The 21,775-nt window shown below is 33.7% G+C and overlaps 1 protein-coding gene across 3 annotated transcripts in view; it reads left to right on the top strand.

Moving 5' to 3' along the window:
• Positions 1 to 21,775, top strand: part of TRPM7 (transient receptor potential cation channel subfamily M member 7) — a 119,825-nt gene that overhangs the window by 72,867 nt on the left and 25,183 nt on the right. For all 3 annotated transcript variants that reach the window (XM_055319774.1, XM_055319776.1, XM_055319775.1), the window contains exons 18-28: positions 176 to 331; positions 409 to 552; positions 2,649 to 2,777; positions 5,507 to 5,785; positions 9,217 to 9,391; positions 11,366 to 11,492; positions 13,008 to 13,192; positions 13,870 to 14,002; positions 14,833 to 15,548; positions 17,338 to 17,405; positions 21,253 to 21,349. In XM_055319774.1, coding sequence (XP_055175749.1) covers positions 176 to 331; positions 409 to 552; positions 2,649 to 2,777; positions 5,507 to 5,785; positions 9,217 to 9,391; positions 11,366 to 11,492; positions 13,008 to 13,192; positions 13,870 to 14,002; positions 14,833 to 15,548; positions 17,338 to 17,405; positions 21,253 to 21,349 — 2,209 coding nt within the window. The remainder of the gene's footprint in view (positions 1 to 175; positions 332 to 408; positions 553 to 2,648; positions 2,778 to 5,506; positions 5,786 to 9,216; positions 9,392 to 11,365; positions 11,493 to 13,007; positions 13,193 to 13,869; positions 14,003 to 14,832; positions 15,549 to 17,337; positions 17,406 to 21,252; positions 21,350 to 21,775) is intronic.

The raw sequence follows: 21,775 nt of genomic DNA on the forward strand, positions 1-21,775 counted from the left end.
CTTTAAATATAATATGCAAGTAAAAAAATGCAGTTTTTGTTTTTTTTTTTTCCCCTATACTAACAGTGGCGGATTGGCTAACTAATAATCAAGATATTTAATACCTTTTAATTCTTTTTATTATTAAAGTTCATTAATTTTAAAATGTAAACTCACATGTTTTTAAAATTTTTAGGTCATATTAAGCATTTTAGTTCCACCTGCCATATTAATGCTAGAATATAAAACAAAGGCTGAAATGTCTCATATTCCACAATCTCAAGATGCCCATCAAATGACAATGGAAGATAGTGAAAACAACTTTCAAAACGTAGCAGAAGAGATACCCATGGTAAGGAGGAAAAATATTTTTAAGTAAATATAAACTTTTTATGAATGAATGTATGATAAGTGTTATTTTTATTTTAGGAAGTGTTTAAAGAAGTAAGAATATTGGACAGTAATGAAGGAAAGAATGAAATGGAGATACAAATAAAATCAAAAAAGCTTCCCATTACAAGAAAGTTTTATGCCTTTTATCATGCACCAATTGTAAAATTCTGGTTTAATACGGTATGTTGTATGTTATTTAAACTGTATGAACATAGTGTTTTTAAATGATAAACTTTAGGGAACCTTTTGTCTAAAGTCCATATTTATCCATATTTATCTTGATATAACAAGCCATTTTCCATTTAAAAGAGCGTAAGTTTGGGCACCTGGGTGGCTCAATTAGTTAAGAGTTTGCCTTCAGGTCAGGTCATGATCCTGGGGTTCTTGGATGAAGTCCCACATTGGGCTCCTTGCTTAGCGGGGAGTCTGCTTTTCCCTCTACCCCTCCCCTGTGCTCGTGCTCTCTCTCTCATGCTCTTTCTTTCTGAAATAAATAAAATGCTTAAAAGAGTATAAGTTTAACTTCGTTTTATCCTGGTTGCCATCATATAGAATAATAAATACTAACAAATCTCAATTCTAATTGGAACTAGAAATTGACTAAACAAAAATTTGGTAACCATATGCCTTTTTAAGCAGCTATGAAATACAAATCACCCACCAAAAACTTTGGTAAAGATTAACCAGAAGAATCACTGATATGTTTTTGTGCTTTAGGATTTTGCAGAGAACATGTAAAAGTTTTTAAATGAACGTTTTTGCGGTGTTAATTTGATGGGGAAAAATAATCTAGATCATTCATATAGTTTTGTTTATTAGTGGCATAATAGTTTATTTCCTTAATCATAGCATGGTACATGTTATTATCTGACATATAATTGGCTTTTCTCTTGCTTTGTGGAAGAATAATTTTCTCCCCTAGATCAAAGGGTATATATGTCCATGGGGAGTGGACTCATTTTAAGAAGCACATGAGATTAGCTCCAGTTTTAAACCATGGATTGAATGAATGAGTTTTTATTCCCCTCCCCAGAAAAATTCTTAAATTGTATATTTTGTTATTGTTTTGCTGTTTTTCATTTTTGTCATGTTTTCATTCATTTGATTGTTTAAAAATAGACAATCCTGATGTCCAGATAGAAATTTCTTCTTCTTATTTATTGGAATTTATTTCCCCGCCTTGCCATAGCTTAAATCAAGAATATAGCTTGTTTTAACAGTGGTAGAGGCAAGGAGAACAAGAAGAGGATACTTAGATACAGTTGTTCAAGGGTGAGCGAGTCTGGGTTTTAATATGAAACAAATCTTCAGATGTTATTATACATAGATCTTATTATCTGCCTATAATCTTTTTTGTTAAGAATATCAAAGGTGGGATGTTACCTTACCTAGGGAAAATGACCTTCATATCTGTTTTCACTTCTTGGGATTCAATCTCAGTGACTGGGAGTTAGGAAAATACCATTTGTCTTTCCTGGGAATAGTATTTGGTTGGGGGAAGGAGGAAGCAGGTAGTATGTGTTTTTTGATGATGATGGTGGTGATGATGTTTATAGTATGTTTAATATATTATACTTTAGGTATAGTATAAGTTAAATGGAATTATATGAACTATGCTAAGAACATAAACCTTCTATTTAAAATTCTTCCTATGGGAAGTACTAAAAAGCGATCAAAGTTCTAGAACACCGTATTTATACCCTGGGAACCATTTATGTTTTTTTTTTTTTTAAGATTTTATTTATTTATTCATAGAAACAGAGAGAATGAGAGGCAGAGACACAGGCAGAGGGAGAAGCAGGCTCCATGCAGGGAGCCCGATCCAGGGTCTCCAGGATCACGCCCTGGGCTGCAGGCGGCGCCAAACCGCTGCGCCACTGTTTATGTTTTGATTGATAAATGCAGTGTCTGCACTGAAGCTACTTCTGAAACATTTTTTAAAGATTTTATTTATTTATTTTAGAGAGAAAGCATGTGAACAGAGGGAGGGGCAAAGGGGAAGGGAGAGGGAGGACTCCATGTTAAGTGTGGAGGCCAGTGTGGGGCTCAACCTCACAACCCTGAGATCATGACCTGAGCCAAAACCAAGGGCCAAGAACCAGTCACTTAAATTGAGCCACGCAGGTGCCCCTAAAACTCTTTTAATGATTGAAGCTTTGAGATAGTTCATAGGGCTTCATTTAGTCTCTTTTGTGTGTTGGATTGAAATTTTTGATAGTAAAAAAATTTATCTTGTCATTAATATTATTCATATTTTGTGTTTTCTTTTTCATTAGTTGGCATACTTAGGATTTCTGATGCTTTATACATTTGTGGTTCTTGTACAAATGGAACGATTACCTTCAATTCAAGAATGGATTGTTATTGCTTATATTTTTACCTATGCTATTGAGAAAGTCCGTGAGGTATGTCTTGTTTTTCCTACCAGTAACTTAACTGTATATGTGGGGGGTGTTGTGTTTTGTTTTTGGTATGTATGCGAGTATGTGTTACTCATAATCAGTAGGTGATGACATTATAGAAGTGTAGAACATGTGTCATTTTTGGTATTCTAAAAATTATAGCATAAGAATAGAGATCAGTATGTTAACTTTGTCACAATTACGAAGATCATGATTTGTCTCAGAAACATAGCCTAGATCTGTTTATGTTTTAGTTCATCAGCATTTATATTTATGCTCTTTGTCCCTCTTCAAAAAGTATTAATTACACATATACCCAATCAGGTAAATTATAAGTAGATTTTTACTTTGTTGTTACATTGTACTTCCCACTGAAGTTTGCTCTAATTGCCTATTGAATTATTATTAAAATTTAGATTCTTGTGTCTATCACAGTTTTCAGTTTAAATTGTAAATTTTCTAACATCTTGATTTTGAAAAAAAAATTTTTTTCTTTGAATGTTTATACTTTTTATACAAACTAGTAACTACATAAATATAGTTTCATAATATGCTGACTTAAGACTTCTGAGTTATTTCATGTCTGGCTTTAGATTCAAAGAATACATTATTTTGCAAAAACAAATGAAAGCTGTGTACGTCCCTTCTACTTAGATATCATAGGAATTTATCCTAAGTAGTTTATTATGCATTTTTAATTCCCTTGAGTGCCATGATTTATGTTTATAAAATCTGTTTTTTTACCAACATGTTTGAAAAATTAAATTGTGGGATCCCTGGGTGGCACAGCGGTTTGGCGCCTGCCTTTGGCCCAGGGCGCGATCCTGGAGACCCGGGATCGAGTCCCACATCGGGCTCCCAGTGCATGGAGCTTCTGCCTGTGTCTCTGCCTCTCTCTCTCTCTGTATGACTATCATAAATTAAAAAAAAAAAGAAAAAAAATTAAATTGTTAAATGATAAAGCTGCAAAGAATTTTTGAAATGCATATTCATAAAAATAATTGTACCAAGGATTCATTAGATTGTAATAACTGGTTGCCTGTAGTGGGAAGGGAAGTTAATTGGCTAAGAAAAAAGAAAGGGAGACTTTTTAGTACTTATTTTTATATATACTATTATTTTAAAGCTGTAAATGTTTTACCATTCCCCACAAAAAATAAAAAAAAATGTTTAAAGATTTATTTGAGAGAGCGTGGGGGGCAGAGGGAGAGAAACTCAAACAGACTTCACGCTGAGTGCGGAGCCCAGTGTGGGGCTGACCTGAGCCAAAATCCAGAGTTGTCCACTCAACCAAACTCAGCCACTCAGGCACTGCAAATTTCTAATTTTTATATTGAAGAGAAGAGATAAGTATAGGTACTTAAGCCATTGAGCTGTTTACTTTCTGCAAATAAGATACCTTTAAAAGATTCTACCAGGGTATCCTGTTGTTTCAATGAAAATAAAACAACTTTCAGAAGTATCTCACTTTCTAGAGATTCTGTTCTCATTTAAGACTTTCAGCTTCAGGCAGCCTGGTTGGCTCCATGGTTTAGTGCCGCCTTCAGCCCAGGGCGTGATTCTGGAGACCTGGGATCGAGTCCCATGTCAGGTTCCCTCCATGAAGCCTGCTTCTGCCCCTGCCCGTGTCTCTGCCCCTCTCTCTGGTCTCTCATGAATAAATAAAATCTTAAAAAAAAAAAAAAAAGACTTTCAGCTTCTTGGTAGGATGACCTTGATTGAATAGATCATTTATTTGTGGGTATGTGTACACACACATACACATACATATATAGAATGAAGATAAGGGGGATCCCTGGGTGGCTCAGCAGCTTGGCACCTGCATTTAGCCCAGGGCGTGATCCTGGAGTCCCGGGATCGAGACCCACGTCGGGCTCCCTGCATGGAGCCTGCTTCTTCCTCTGCTTGTGTCTCTCATGAATAAATAAATAAAAAATCTAAAAAAAAAAAAAGATAAATACCTGTCTCTGATACCTAACTGAATTGTTTTAGTGATCAAATACATCATCAGATCCCAAGATAATCAAACATTTTGACAAATACCAAATACCAAATGACAAATACTATGTAATTTTACTTATATGTAAGATCTAAAAACAAAAGAAACAAAAGCAGAAACAGCCCTATAAACACAGAGAACAAAGTGATGGTGGGGAGGAGAGGTGAAGGGCTGGCTGGGCAAAATGGGTGAAAGAGAATGGGAGGCACAGGCTTCCAGTTATGGAATGAGTAAGTTTTAGGGATACAGCATAAGGAATATAGTCAGTGGTATTGTAACAGCATAGTATGGTAACGTGATAACTATGCTTGTGAGCAGAGCATAATGTATAGAATTTTTGAATCACTATGTTGTACACCTGAAACTAATGTGTGTTAACTGAACTTTAATTAAAAAAAAAAAAAAAAAAAAAAACTTTGAGGGACGCCTGAGTGGCTCAGTGGTTGAGCATCTGCCTTCAGCACAGGGCGTGGTCCTGGAGTCCCAGGATCGAGTCCCACATCGGACTCCCCTTGAGGAGCCTGCTTCTCCCTCTGCCTGTGTCTCTGCCTCTGTCTTTTTGTCTTTCATTGAATAAATAATTAAAAATCTTAAAAATAAGTAAGTAAAACTTTGAAATATTAAAAGATCCATAAAATTCTGTGATATTATAATTGAATGCTGATGTACATTTTAACAGGAAGAAAGTGATTTCTTAAATAGTTTAATTGAAATTTTTTTTTTAAACCTGTAGATCTTTATGTCTGAAGCTGGAAAAATAAGCCAGAAGATTAAAGTGTGGTTTAGTGATTACTTCAATATCAGTGATACAATTGCCATAATTTCTTTCTTCATTGGATTTGGACTAAGATTTGGAGCAAAATGGAACTTTGAGAATGCATATGATAATCATGTTTTTGTTGCCGGAAGATTAATTTACTGTCTTAACATAATATTTTGGTATGTGCGTTTGCTAGATTTTCTAGCTGTAAATCAACAGGCAGGACCTTATGTAATGATGATTGGAAAAATGGTAAGTTGAGAGGCATCTAATAATATTCATGAGTTTATTGATATTTTTTTCTTGAAATCATAAAAACCTGCCATTAACATAGTTTTATTTGAACTAGAGAATGTTATTTCATGTTTATCGCCCCATATTTAAAATAGGCCACTCCTCGGGATATTAATTTTTGAAGATAATAAGTGATGGGATAAGATTAAGAAAACTATATTTTGTTTTATCTTAAAATGTTTTAATTTTTAGATGCTAGTTTCTAGGGCTGAGATCAGAATGAAAAAATGCAAATTTGTCAGCTGCCATTTGTGAAGTTCTTTTCATCTTTATTGATGCTACCCTAATCATCTAGCATCTGCAGCAGTCTAGTAAAATCTGTTTACTCACCACCACTGTGGCCTATCTTCAATCAGCATTATAGCTAGAGTAATTTCAAAATGCATATCTGAATATGTCACTTCCCCTTCTTAAAAAAATCTATTATCTAATGCTTTCATATTACCCCTAGAGATCAGTATATCTAATGAAATGTATAATTCCTGCCCAGTTTAAGTATTTTAGAAAATTATGTAAGGTATTAGTAAACTGTCCATGTGGCTTATTGATTAAATCAGGGAGTAAGGGATATAGGGACTCATGGATAGAGATAAATCTGTGGAGGCTTTTATTAAAGCAGCAGGATATGATCTGTTCTTTGAAAGCTTAAGATAGGAATAAAAAGGCACAACCTGACTAGAACTTCTTTTATGATAAGCAATTGTTGATTGTCAGATTGGATAAAAGGGCCTAGCCTGGATTATATAAAACATTGAAAGCTGGGATTTTAGAGAAGAAAAATATAGGGGAAACCATGAAGAGTCCTCCCTGTATGAAGTTTTATTTTTCTTTTCTGTAAGAGGAATAAGTTGACATTTCTTTATCTTTCCTTACCATTTTGGATGGACTTTTCAATGGATGGTTGCTGAAAACAGCTAATCAGATTATTTGTTAGATAATGATTTTCAGCCAGTGGGGACAGGCTGAAAAAGTCTCACAGGTGTTTCTCTTGCTCAGCTCCAATTCCCCACACTAATCTTGTCCCATTATTATTGTATTTGCAAGATAATGGAGCTAAACAATACTACCTATGGTTTATGTCTTTAGGTTCCTCTTTCCTTCTATCATCACTAATTGAAACTTTTTTAAAAGTTACAGTCAGAACATCTAATCTTTTCTTGTTATAATATGTCCACTGTCTTGCTCTTTCCCACAGGCTTAACCAACTGGCAGGTTTTGTTTTTTAAATGTAGATGTCAGGTTTGATGTGTGATTCCTTATGCATTGAACTGAAAACTCTAAAGTGTGTTATGCCTACTTCTGCCATAAATTGCTTTTCAGTTTTCAGTGGTCAGAAAGGCAAACACATACTATTGCTTTTGTAAAAGTAACTTTTCCTTCCTTATTCTAAAATTACTATTGTAGAAATTTTTTAGTAAATACAGACTATCAGCAACATCCACTGTTAACAGTGTAGTGTATACTTTTCCATCTTTCAAGACATACAGGAATATAGATGTGTGTCTTTAACTTCACACAAATAAATGTATATAATAGTTTTATCAAAATAGGCTCATTATATGTACTACCTCATTCTGTCATGAAGTTTTTCACAAAGAATATGGTATTTAAAAGTTTGGTAAATAGGAACTTTTCATGAGCGGGGAATTTCTAATCAGAGAAAAGGCTTTGAAAAGCGTAAAAAGCTTGAAGATACAAAAGAAACCTTCCTCACAGTTGATATCATTAATAAAGATTACATTTATGAAAATTGCATGGTAAATGGTAAACTTTTCCCACTCTGTGTATCTGTACATTTAAACTAGAAATCCTCATTTTAGATATGAGAAAATGGGATATTTAAATATTTTTAATTAAATTTAGATCAGATATAAGGAAGGTTGTCAAATAGGCTTTTTGTGGAAGGTATGAAATCCAGAGACCTCTGTGACTCATCAGTCAAGACCTTTGAATAATTTTAGGATACTTCATACAGATTTGAGTTTTGAAGTTTTGATTTGGCCTTTTTCTTTAATTACTGGTAAATAATTTGGATTCCGTAGTATTTCAAGTGTCATGAATAATGTTTTGATGATTTGCCTTTTAAGATCTTTTATTTCCCCCCAAAATCTTTTATCCCAAGATTTTGTTTATTGAAAACATACATTCTCTTAGTATGTAAGTTAAACTGAAGGCATTATTTGACTATTTTACAAATAAAACTGAATCTTGGAGAGTAATAAGACTCTTCAATTGTAAGTCACAGAGACTCTAACTTAAAAAGAAAATTTACTGGCAGAGCAGATATAAGAATTTTAAAGATGAAGGTTCAAGTCTAAATAATTACACATAAATATTTTGTAATTTCTTCACACAGTCCAGATTTATGGTCCTTTTTACCTTTCACATTCCTGCCTACCATTTCTACTTTCTCTGTATATTCGTTTGAAAAAATATATGCAAATATAATTTTTTAGGTTATTTTATTGCAGTTGGTTTTTTTTAGATTGGTTTATTACAGTTATTGGTAAAGTACAGATTTATTATAAATGTAGTCTTGATCTGTGTGGGTTTTTCCCTAGTAGATTATTATTTGTGGCTGAATACTACATTGTTGGAGGGAGACAACATTCACTTTTTTAGATATAAATGCTGAGCACTCAAACCCCTAATTAAGTAGTTAAAAATTAAAGTTCTAATATAGGATTTTACTTGACTCATAGAATTCTTGAGTAATGATTCCAAAATACATGTTGTGACTTACTAATAAAAATTAATTTTTCATTGATTTATTAGGTGATAGCTCAAATAGGCTTTTTCCCACCTTTGTATTAAAGAATTGCAGACTACCTGATTTGTAAAAGGATTTTTTAACCAAATGGTGTCACTTATTTTTTCAGCACCCATGCTGATACTTCAGTTTATTGTTTTATTTAGCTCTTAGAGCTTTTCAACAGTCTGGGATAAGGGACTATGGTGTAGAGTTCAAGATGGGTGAGAAGAATGCCCTTTTGCGTATGAAGTGGGTAAAGGACAATTATCAAAGGGAGGTAGAAAAGTGAGTCTGAACTTCCAGTATGACAACAGGAAAGAGCACATACGGAAATTCATTTCCTGAAGCTGCCCGTATATTTATACCTCTTTAAAAAATCTTCATGGACTCAAATAGGCAGACTCCAGTTTGAACCAGTGAAATGATTCATTATATAGAACACGCCTCTGACTTGTCTAGTTTTACAGATCAATTTTTATGTCATCTTGATGTAATGATGAGATTTTCCTGAATGCTAATACTAGGAGTCAAAAGATTCTAGTTATTTATTAGAACATTAAAAACTATTTTTAAGATGAAAAAAATTACAGTTGTTTTTAAATTCCCATGTATTTTAACAGTGTTCATTTTTTAACAGGTAGCCAATATGTTCTACATTGTAGTGATTATGGCTCTTGTATTACTTAGTTTTGGTGTTCCCAGAAAGGCAATACTTTATCCTCGTGAAGCACCATCTTGGACTCTTGCTAAAGATATAGTTTTTCATCCATACTGGATGATTTTTGGTGAAGTTTACGCATATGAAATTGATGGTAAGGATTTATGTTTGAAAATTCATCTTTTGGTTATTTTATGTTTTAAAGTCAGAATTGCATTACAGTAATATTACATATTCTCACAAGTCAAACCATTACCAACCTAAGCCCTCCCAAAATACAGTAGGTAAGCCCAGAAAATAACTATAAAAATCAGTTGAAAAAGAATTTTAGAGTTTTTTCAGCCACAAATGGAAATCTGGCCTAACCTGGTTTACACCATAAGGTATTTATTAGCTCATGTAACACAAAGTTCAGAGGTAGAGTGGTATTTGAAGTTTGTTAATTCATGGATAAGGACACTTGTTCTTTTTCATTCCACTGCTCTGTAATCACAATGTCTGATTGATACAGGTTTCCCTTAGGATTAGAAGACTGTCACTAGCAGTGGGAGGAAAGAGTGGTTTCCGTGGTTCTCTTATGGGTGAGAAGTTACTTTCCGAAAAGCCCCCTATTGAACCTGTTCCTTAAATCTCATTAGCTCAAATTGACTTCAGCCTGCTTATCTCTGAAAACAGTTGGGGCAAGGGGGTAATAGGATTAACAGTGATTAGAGCGATCATGGTAGATTCAATGGTAAATTCTTGAATTAACACAATCAACTGTGAACACATTTTCTGCATAATTTTTTAAATAATTGTTTAGCTAATGAGGCTAGATAAATTGTGAACATAAGTGATGCTGCCAGCTTTCAGACATGTTCTGATGTCCACATTTGCATTTTAGAATCTTTATTTGGTTAGTTCGCTCTTAATCTCTCTTCCACTCTCTCTCCTGTCTTTATTCCTCTCTCAGCCCATACCTATGTTGCTCTCTACCCACCTATTTATAGGTGATTAGGTCAGGGGATGGCTGCATAGTGGTTATCAGTTGTTATCAGATGTTGTTTAAAACAGTGAGGTTTTACCAGCGTGGTTAAACTTTCTTTCTGTTCCAGTGCTTTCCTTTCAGTGCCATTTTCAGGTTTTCATTTTCTGCTTTTTCTGATGAGGATCTAGTTTAGTTGTTATAGAGCATTGGGTATAGCTTCTTGGTCTCCGTCATTTTCTTCCTTGGGTATTTGCTACATCAAACAGATCTGAATAGAATTAAAATAGATGCATTAAATTTTTTAAGATTGAAAGAATCTTGTGTATTCCTTTGCCTGTGAAATCATGGATTTGAAATGATTGTGACAAAGCCATTGAGTGTTTTAATGGTGCATCTGTTTTTAAATGATTACTAAAGAAATGTTAATTGTAAACATTTATATAAGATGTCGCTAATTCATGATTATTCAATTCTAATCTTTACCCTACTGAAATTGGTTTGCTTAATTCTTTAATATTCTGGTGGGTACTATAGCTCCTTTTTTCCTTGTTTTTTTTTTTTTTTTTTTTGTTTTTTCCTCAACTGTGTTTGGCTTCAGAAACATTCCCAGTGAGGTTAATGAAAAGCAAGAAATTCAAACCTCATTTTATTCTTGGGAGGCACTTTAACCACTCTTGCAGCCCTCTTGTGACATAATAAGATAAACTCAGTAATCTTTGTTTGTAAATTTACTGTGAGTTTACCATACCCTTTTATAGTACAGTTATTTTTCTTACAGAAATGTTACAGTGTGGCTGAATCTGGGAATTTTATTCTACTTAATGTTCCTCAAGCTAAACCCTGCCTTGAAATGCAGAAATAACACAGAACTATATACCTCCTCATCTGGAATGGCATGGTAGAACAGATACCCATATCCCTCACAAAATTATTCTCTGTTGGAGTGTTTTTAAGTTTGTGTTGCAAGTTCTTGCCTAGAAGCTTTTAATAGAGTCTGAAACAGATTTGTGCATAATTGAAACTTCCTTCAAAAAAACAATACTAATTAAAAATAGTTACTGGTGTAGAAACCAAATTGCACTGTATGTTAACTAAAATTTTAATTAAAAAAATAGTTACTGGTGTCATTACTATATCTGAATTTTTTTCTTCTTTCCAAAGTGTGTGCAAATGATTCCACTATCTCTCAAATCTGTGGTCCTGGGACATGGTTGACTCCATTTCTTCAAGCAGTCTACCTCTTTGTACAGTATATCATTATGGTCAATCTTCTTATTGCTTTTTTCAAGTAAGAATTTTATTCAGCTGCTTATTGTAATGAGATCATTTAATATATAATTCTCATTTTGAAGGAAATACACAAAATTTCAGATCTAAAGATTGTACTGAGGCTTAAACTACTAAAATTATCTTTGAAAATTACAAATAAGGCATAGGCATACTTTCTCAAATCAAATGAGACTTTAAATTTGAGACTTACCTTTTAACATGCAGGATCTTTTATAAATTTAACCTTTATTTGGGAATTTTACTGGGTTACAAAGGAATACATTCAGTATATAAAACAGGCAAATAGAAAATTCAATAATTTCATTAATATTTTGGTGTACATCTTTATTTTTATGAATATTTATGAATTTTTTCTTTTGAAAATTAATGTTCTTATATTTTGTATACTATTTTTAACTAAGCAAAATATGAATATTATCCACATTAATAAATATCCCTCTCCGGTTTATTTTTATTTTATTTTTCTCCAGTTTATTTTTTCATTTACTTTTTAAAGATTTTATTATTCATGAGAGATGCAGAAAGAGAAGCAGGCTTCCTGCATGGAGCCCAAAGCGGGACTTGACCCTGGAACTCTGGGATCATGCCCTCAGTGCAAGGCAGGCGCTCAACCACTGAGCTTCCCAGGCTTCCCTTTCCAGTTGAGTTTTAATGCCTGAGCTTCCCAGGCTTCCCTTTCCAGTTTTTTTTTTTTTTTAATTTTTATTTATTTATGATAGTCACAGAGAGAGGCGCAGAGACATAGGCAGAGGGAGAAGCAGGCTCCATGCACCGGGAGCCCGATGTGGGATTCGATCCTGGGTCTCCAGGATCACGCCCTGGGCCAAAGGCAGGCGCCAAACCGCTGTGCCACCCAGGGATCCCTCCAGTTTATTTTTAATGCCTACCTGGTATTCCATAATATAGACCCTACTTTTTCAACCATATGTTACATTCTTCAGTTAGATTGTTTATAATTTTTGTTCCCCAAAACTATATTATGGTTAAATTTTTTATCAGTCCTAACATATGTCCTTAGAATATTTTCTTAAAAAAAAAAAAAAAGAATATTTTCCTAAAAGTGGAACTGTGAAGTATGTGCATTTTTAGGACTTTATGCATTTAAGTTAAAGTAGGCCTGCATCCCCAAATCTCTGTCAAGACTAGGTATTATTATCTTTAATGGTTGCTATTTGATAGTACATAAAGTATCGTTTTTATATGCATTTATTTTGTTGCTACTAAGATTGAATATTTCTTAATAGTTTTGTCATTTATATATAACTCTAAAATCCTAATAAGATGATATTTTCTGCTCATTTTTCTGGAGTCTGTAATTAAGACTCCCAGCAATATCAAACTAGTAGCTTATACTTCTTGCTGTATTTTTTCTAATTCCTCACTTGCCTTTTAGTTTTGTGTATGGTAGAGTACTCTTTTGAATCCTTGTTTAGAATAGAATTACAGTAGTTTTTAGTATTTAAAACTTGATTGTATAATTAGCTATGTTTATTTTTATTCTTTATTATTCAAGCAATGTGTATTTACAAGTGAAGGCAATTTCCAATATTGTATGGAAGTACCAACGTTATCATTTTATTATGGCTTATCATGAGAAACCAGTTCTGCCTCCACCACTTATCATTCTCAGCCATATAGTTTCTCTGTTTTGCTGCATATGTAAAAGAAGAAAAAAAGATAAGACTTCAGATGGACCAAGTAAGTAAAATATATTACAGGAAATGTTTTTATTTTACCACTTATCAATATTATGCTGAAGGTTAAGTATTAATTTTATTCAGAAGACTTAATTGGCCAATATTATAAAAAGTTTTTGTTGAATTTGTCTGAACATAAAGGAATTTTAAGTATATTTAATTTTAAGTATAATATATCTATAAAAGTGAATTCAGTATTAAACTTCTCTTTGTGGCATGTCAGTTTGTTTTTGTTAAAATGGTAATGTAAAACATAACATTTGCTGTTCTACAAATGATTTTTGCTCTTTGTAAACAATAACACTAGTTTATTCTATATTTACTACATGAGACTAATCATCATATCAAACTGTGCTTAAAATTTTATAGTGGCTTACTGTTCTACCAAATTGGTTCTTAAATTTCTCTCTCTGGGTAAATTAGGGAGAGGTGCAAAGAGATGGTAGGGGAAGAGTGTTTTATAGGAAAAGGAAATTAGAAGAGGAGGAGGTACTCCTCTTGCTGAAGAAAAAAATGGAAGTACTTGCTCAATGCTTTAGAAACATTACAGTAAAAAGAGAAAGAAATTACAGATGATGGATATGGTCTTATGAGCCCTGAATAATTCATGACTCATGAGGTATACAGTTTGATATCTTGATAGTCTTCATTGATTTTTTTTTTCTTTTCCCTCCTTAGAACTTTTTTTAACAGAAGAAGATCAAAAGAAACTACATGACTTTGAAGAACAATGTGTTGAGATGTATTTTAATGAAAAAGATGATAAATTCCATTCTGGGAGTGAAGAGAGAATTCGTGTCACTTTTGAGAGGTTCAAAGGCTCTTTAATTATAATTGATTATATGTCACATGGATTCTGTTATGTCTTATACATGGTCACTGTTCAATTTATGTTTGTCAAATAAGCTTAATAATTTTATATATTGGAAGACAGTTCAGTTCTAATTTTTAATATTTGGTGTAAGTCAGTAAGTCAGTTTCTTATTTTTTTGACACTTGTTGCAGAGGACAGAGGAGATTTACTGTCTTTCCTAGTCAGTGGAGAAAAGTGAAAGTATATTGTTTTAAAGCATTTTTTTCCTTTTTCTATTGGCTTTGCTACCTTCTGGAAGCAGATGGTATAGTTATAATAATGGTAATGATATTTCTATGTATATGTAGCTTTATACACATCCGTGTGTGTTACTTTGATGTGGGGAAATTGTAATAACAAAAATGTTTTTTGAAATTTTGCATTTTATTATAATAGAATCAGCACGAGGAACTCCCCCCCCTTTTTTAAAGATTTTGTTTATTCATGAGAGACACAGAGAGAGAGAGAGAGAGAGGCAGAGACATAGGCAAAGGAGAAGTAGACTTCCTGTGGGGAGCCTGATGTGGGGCTCGTTCCCAGGACCCTGGGATCACAACTTAAGCCAAAGGCAGATGCTCAACCACTGAGCCACCTAGGTGTCCCCCAGCACTGGATCCTTCTTAAATATTAGGTGTGCCTTTTATAAGTAAATAATCATCTTATTTTCTATGTTAGCTTGTTTGAGGGCATGTAAAAATTTTTTAGCATTGTAATTTATTGAGAGTATAAAAAGAATCTCTAAAACTTTAATTTTTAACATTTATAAAAACTCTTTGTTTCCCCCACAGGGTGGAGCAGATGTGCATTCAAATTAAAGAAGTTGGAGATCGTGTCAACTATATAAAAAGATCATTACAGTCATTAGATTCTCAAATTGGCCATTTGCAAGATCTTTCAGCCCTGACTGTAGATACATTAAAAACGCTCACTGCCCAGAAAGCTTCGGAAGCTAGCAAAGTTCACAATGAAATCACACGAGAATTGAGCATTTCCAAACATTTGGCTCAAAACCTTATTGACGATGGTCCTGTAAGACCTTCTGTATGGAAAAAGCACAGTGTAGTAAATACACTTAGCTCCTCAGTTCCTCAAGGTGGTCTTGAAAGTACTAATCCTTTTCTTTGTAATATTTTTATGAAAGATGAAAAAGATCCTCAGTGTAACATATTTGGTCAGGATTTACCTGTAATACCCCAGAGAAAAGAATTCAATTTCCCAGAGGCTGGTTCCTCTTGTGGTGCCTTATTCCCAAGTGCTGTTTCTCCTCCAGAACTGCGACAGAGACTACATGGGGTGGAGATGTTAAAAATGTTCAGTAAAAATCAAAAATTAGGCAGTTCATCTAATAGCATACCACATCTGTCATCCCCACCAACCAAATTTTTTGTTAGTACACCTTCCCAGCCAAGTTGTAAAAGCCACTTAGAAACTGTTACCAAAGATCAAGAAGTTGTTTGCTCTAAAGCTGCAGAAGGAGATAATGTAGAATTTGGAGCATTTGTTGGTAAGTTTGGCAAATTAAAGTTTGTATATCAATATTTTTTATTAAAATCACCTTAGAAATAAATAACTAATTAGTAAAATCATGCACTTGTATGGTAAGTGGACTACATTTCATAGATTATGTTTCTAAAATTTTTAAAGGGAATCAAGTGGGGGAAATAGGTTGAATAGTTCAATTGGTATATACCTTTTTGGGGAATTTACTCTAATAACATTTGTATATAAAACTTATTTGAGCTTTTGATTTTGAGAATCTTCTGTTGAATTCCGTTCACTTGTTGAAAGAACCTGAGTGATTCATGAATGTTAGATACTTGGGAAATAATAGAAAAGTATAGGAAAGGCTACATAGAAATAACTAGAAAAGAGCTGTGTCTTATAAGTTGGGTGACCACATAATTTTTCATCTCAACCAGTACACTTTGATAGTGAAAAGGGTATGCTAATGATTACATTAGGACACTAGAGAAAGCCAGGACTCTACTTGGAAAGTGAGGATTTATGGTCAAACCACTATTCTATGCCCAAAGAAGAGAGCATTTCAGAAAAGAATAATTCATTCTTACACTTCAGATAGCTAAAGCAAAATAAGGACTGATAATGTATTTGTTTTGGCAGTGAGTACAGATTAGTGGCCTTGGTGGAATCTGTCTCAGTGAAGTGGTTGAGGGAGAAGCCAGATTATATTGAAATAAAATGTGAATGGGAGGAGGGAGTGTAAAAAGGAGGACTTGGGGAGCAACTATAAAGCTTACTATGATGGTGAAAAGAAAGAAAGAACTAATACTGTGGTTTGTATCTAAGGTTTTTTATTTCTTTTGTTTTTAATGATGGGGGAGACCTAAGATATTTTAATGTTGATAGTATGCCATACAGAAGGGAAAGGTGAAAAGAGAACACTTTATAGAGCTAGCTAGGTTGCTACTATTTGGGAGAATATAGTGTTCTAACAGTCTTCCTGTTAGATTAGTAAAGATTAAAGTATTTAACAAAGAGTTCTTAGAAAAAACTTGAGTTGTTTGTGGGCATGATCAGAGTGTTCTGAGGCATGAAAGAGGCCCTCTGTCTCTTCAGGTTTGAATTTTTCCATCAGGTGACTTCCTAACCTTGTCTTAACACTTGTTTGAGCCTTCCCAGCTTAGAAATTTACCTAGTCACGAAACCTGTATGGAGATTAGTCAGAGAATATGGCATGTCCATGTAATCTCCACATTGAGGCCAACCCTGTAACTTATCTAAATAACTGAGCATACTGATCTCTACTGCTAGGCTGTGTACAGTTCAGTATGGATTTAGAGACAACTTTTCCTGCATAAAATCTATCCCAATTTATTTTTTTAAAGTACATTTTAGTCTGTTAGTATATTGCCACTGGGATGGATATGTATAGATACCTACATATTTATCTCTACATATAATTTGTATATATAGTGTGTGAATATATATGTATAATAAATATCACATATTAATATATATGTAATTTTATATTTTATTAATAGTAAAAGCAGTGCTGCCCTTTTTTCTTTTTACATTTCAAGCAATTAATATCATGTTGGATTTATTTTAGGAGGCCTTTGGCTTTTGCTCTTACTATAAACTGAACTACTCATCTCTAGCATCTTGACAGATATTTTTACTATATATCAGAAAATCTACCAGAAACTTCAGAGCCATCAAAACTACTTTTAAAAATAACATAAAATCACTTTTATGTAGACTTTCGGCAAGGACATTATTTTTTGATAAGAAAAAATAAATATTTTTTGTTGTAATCTTTTTTTCTCTTTAAGGACACAGAGATAGCATGGATTATTTGCAGAAGTTTAAAGAAACATCAAACAAGATAAAAGAAATATCTGTAAGTAAATCCTTGTAACAGCACAGTTCAACCTTATTTTGCTATTTGTGGGTTTAGTTCAAAAGAGAAATATTTCAATAAAAAATGCAGTTTTAGCAGAGATCATCATCAACATGATCCCAAATATTTAAAGCTACATACCATTTAAAAAGAAGAAACGATTGAATATGAAAAATGTTCTACAAATAGCTTGCACTTTTTTTATTAATAAAAATTAAAAATACCTATTTAACATTTCTCTTAAAAAAAATGCTTGCTCCTATACATTTCTCCTTGACCAGATACTGAATTCAACTCTTTCCTGCCCCAGAATTTATTAGAACATAACCCTGTCTGTCAAGGAACCTGTAGCCAAGCAGTAAAAAGCTGAATATGCCAGTCACTACAGTATAATGTGCAGGTGTAAGATATTCAATAAATGTTTGCTAATTAACTTTTTAAATGTATAGAACAGTGAGTGAAAAGTATTTAACTGTTGCTTTCATGAATACCTATAATGATAGAATCTTAATATGAGGGAAAGGAACCAGTAGGGAAACCAGTATTTTTGTTTTATGTTCTATCTCTTGTTTTATCTTGGAGTTTCTTACAGGGAGGAAGAACTGATTGGGAATTAAAATTTTAAAAACAAGAAAACCTAGATGGAGAGAAATTGAGCATTCAGATGATAATCTTAAGGATTAAAAAGTATAACTTTTTTCTGATGGCCAGATAATAAAAAGATAATCTTTCCAATTTTCCAGTTGGAAAGAAAAACTCTTCTCTAACTTACCATTTAAGAATCTGTGTGCTTCATTGTATATAAATTAACACAAAATTTTTTAAAAATTAAAGGAGATAAAAAAGTAATCTGAGGAGTTTGTTGATAACTCTTAAGGCATGTTTTTCCAGTAAGGCTGGTGGAAACTTTAATGGAGTACATCAGAAAGAGAGGGTGTAGGGTAACCATTGTGTGAAATTATTAAGGAGTCAGGAGAAAACCAAGAATACAATTTCTCAGCTGAAATAAGAGTTGAGATAGCATGAATTTTTTACCAGCCATATCAGCATTTGGTTTTTATTTTTTATTTATTGGTTTTTTTAAAGATTTTATTTATGAGAGACACAGAGAGAGAGACAAACAGACAGACACAGGCAGAGGGATAAGCAGGCTCCACGCAGGGAGCCTGATGGGGGACTCGATCCCGGGACTCCAGGACCCCGCCCTGGGCTGAAAGCAGGCGCCAAACCGCTGAGCCATCCAGGGATCCCCAGCATTTAGTTTTTAGCCAGGAAAACTAAAGTCTGGGAATATGGATATGGGGAAAGTAAATCTTTGGAGTGATTCTGACTAGAGGATTGGCATGTTACCACAGTAAAAGATTGGAACTGCTAACTAGTTGGAAATATTTAGAGTTATCAGACTCAGCCGTCAAAACCTCAAGTTCACCATCTTCCTCATGCTCAGCAGACATATTCCTTCAGTATTTCCTGTCTCTGTTAATAACATCAGCATTCTAGTTTTACCAAGGCATAACTGCAGTCCTACTTCTCTCTTCATTCAACAGCCAATCTAACTTGTTTTGCTTCCTAAACATTTTTGTAGTATCTCAGGTTCTCTCAGTACTCAGTAACAACTATCCTGACTTAGGCTGTCATTCTCTAATATGTATTTCTTTTTTTTTTTTTTAAGATTTTATTTATTTATTCATGAAAGACACAGAGAGAGCCAGAGACACAGGCAGAGGGAGAAGCAGGCTCCATGCAGGGAGCCCGATGTGGGACTCGATCCCAGGACCCCAGGATCATGTCCTGGGCTGAAGGCAGGCGCTAAACTGCTGAGCCACCCAGGGATCCCCTTTAATATGTATTTCATTGAACTTTTAAAATGCCTCTACAAGTGTCACAGTGGCAGTTGAAAGAACTGTATCAATACGTTCTTGTGGCATTAAGGTTTCCCCCACAGATTTCACCTTTTAATAATGAACCTATTAAATGAAGTAAAAACCCAGAGTATGCTAAAATTTTTAAGTGGGCAGGTAACTTTCTAGTAAAAAGAAGAAGAAATTACAAGTTTCTGTGAAAAGTGGCAGAAAAGTGGTGGCCGTGTTTTGAATTAAACAATTTTGAGTAAATTACTTAGAGGAAAAAAAACTCAAACTATATTAATAGAATAATGAGCTCTAGGTTGGAGTCTGAGACTTAGAGTTCTTGAATGTTTGTGGGTTATAGACCTCTTTGAAAATCAAATGAAAACCATAGACCCTCTTCCCATAAAAATGCACATATACAAAATTTTATCTATATGGAATTTTACAAATATCTGGAAGCCCACCATCAATCCTGCACTAGAATTTCTGTTGTAGATGATTCTATGAAACTCATGTGTCATATCAAAGAAAGCACTTAAATAAAGCAAATAAGAAATAGCTAAAAGTGCTTCCAAAAGAAACAACTAAAATCAGAAAGGAAATTGGAGTCGCATTGTGACCACATAAAAGGTTAGCACTCTCACTTGGTTATATAATCAGCTGTATATGAAGAGTACAGAGCATCAAAGGTAGAAAAGCTTAACTTTCTTGAGATGTAAGTTGAATTTACTTAATAAAAGTAATACTTTATTGCAGGAATACTATTTTAAAACTCACTGTTTCTGAGAGGTGGTAGAAGTTTGGGAATATCTTAGAGTTACATAATAGTGTGTGACCTGTTTATAACTTGAAGAGAGAAAACTGTGAATGGATTGGATTGTCCCCACATTAATTTAATGCAGTTTGTTCATCTGGGAAAATGGGTAGGTAAAAATGAGAAAGTTAAGGGAGAATTAGACTATAAAATATTGTACAGGTAGAACAGTTGAAACAGTGAACATTTTGGTGACTCCAAAATAACGTTCCTGCAAATAAGAATTTAATAGGGAGGGTTAGATTAGAAATTGATGAGAAGGGAAATGCTTTGTCAGTAAGTACAAATTGGATAATTGAGTAGAAATTTGGAAAAGTCTGTTTATGTTCTTGTATCACTTCATAAGCTCAGATGAATTAAAGCTTTTATTTATTTATTTTTAAAGATTTTATTCATGAGAGACAGAGAGGCAAAGACATAGGCAGAGGGAGAAGTAGGCTTCCTGCAGGTAACCTGATCCAGGACTTGATTCCAGGACCCTGGAATCACAACCTGAGCCAAAGGCAGGTGCTCACACTGGGCCACCCAGGTGCCCCTGAATTCCAGCTTTAAATGTAAAAATTCAAATCATTTCAGAAAATAGAAATATTAAGTCAGTAAGACCAGGAGGACTTTTTAAATGTATAAGGAATAAACAATGTTAAAGGAAGGATATGAAGAGATTTAAGTACCAAAAAATGGAAATCACAGATAAGTAAAAACAAATTTGGGAAAAATTGAAATGTGACAAATAATGATCAAATCTTTATTATGTAAACAGCTCATATAATTAATAAGAAAGCTATCCAGAAACCCCTTCTTCCCCCTAAAAACCTCTTCTCTCTACTCCTTTATCTTCCAAACTCTTATAATCTGTCAGTGTAAAATAGCATTTTGTTTTTTAGGTAAACAGGTAAGCATTTTATTATTTTCCCTACAGTTTTTCATAGTTCCCTCAGTTTTTTATGAAATTGTATTACTATTGAAAAGGATCCATTTAGATGGGTTTATGAACAATAAATAGTATATTTTGATGTAGTTTTTTGAGATTGTCATTGAAGAAAATTAACCTGTAACATATTTGGTGTCCAGGTAGATTAAAGCATATTGAGCTGAATAGATACAGAGACTCTTACACTACTTAGTATAATCATTTGAAATTCAGTTTAATTCTTTTTAAATTGTGTATTTGTGCAATATACAGAATGATGTTCCTTCTGAAAATGCTTTGAAACATGTGAGTTCTCATGCTGGATTTACTGAATGTCGTAAAACTTCTATTCCTCTTCATTTAGAACAAGGTAAGTTTCTGACTTGTGAATCATGTTACCAAACATGCTCATTTAAGCTTTCCGTATATTTTATGTATGTCACACACCTGAGCAGCAAATGTTTCAAGAGTCAGAAAATGACAATTCAGGTCATTCATTGTTCCTTTAAGTTTGAATAATACACATAATCCCAATATTCTCATATTTTTTACAAATTCTTTAGTACCTAAAGATGATCTTTATGAATCTGCGGGTTTTAACTTACACAGATGAATCTGTAGTGTTTTAATCTATTTTTCTAATTTAACTTTTAAAAATAGCTAATACGGGCAGCCCTGGGTGGCTCAGCGGTTTAGTGCCGCCTTCGGCCCTGGGCATGATCCTGGAGACCCGGGATTGAGTCCCACGTCGGGCTCCCTGCATGGAGCCTGCTTCTCCCTCTGCCTGTGTGTGTGT

This window comes from Nyctereutes procyonoides, unplaced genomic scaffold, assembly GCF_905146905.1.
Source record: "Nyctereutes procyonoides isolate TBG_1078 unplaced genomic scaffold, NYPRO_anot_genome, whole genome shotgun sequence".
Taxonomy (NCBI): domain Eukaryota; kingdom Metazoa; phylum Chordata; class Mammalia; order Carnivora; family Canidae; genus Nyctereutes; species Nyctereutes procyonoides.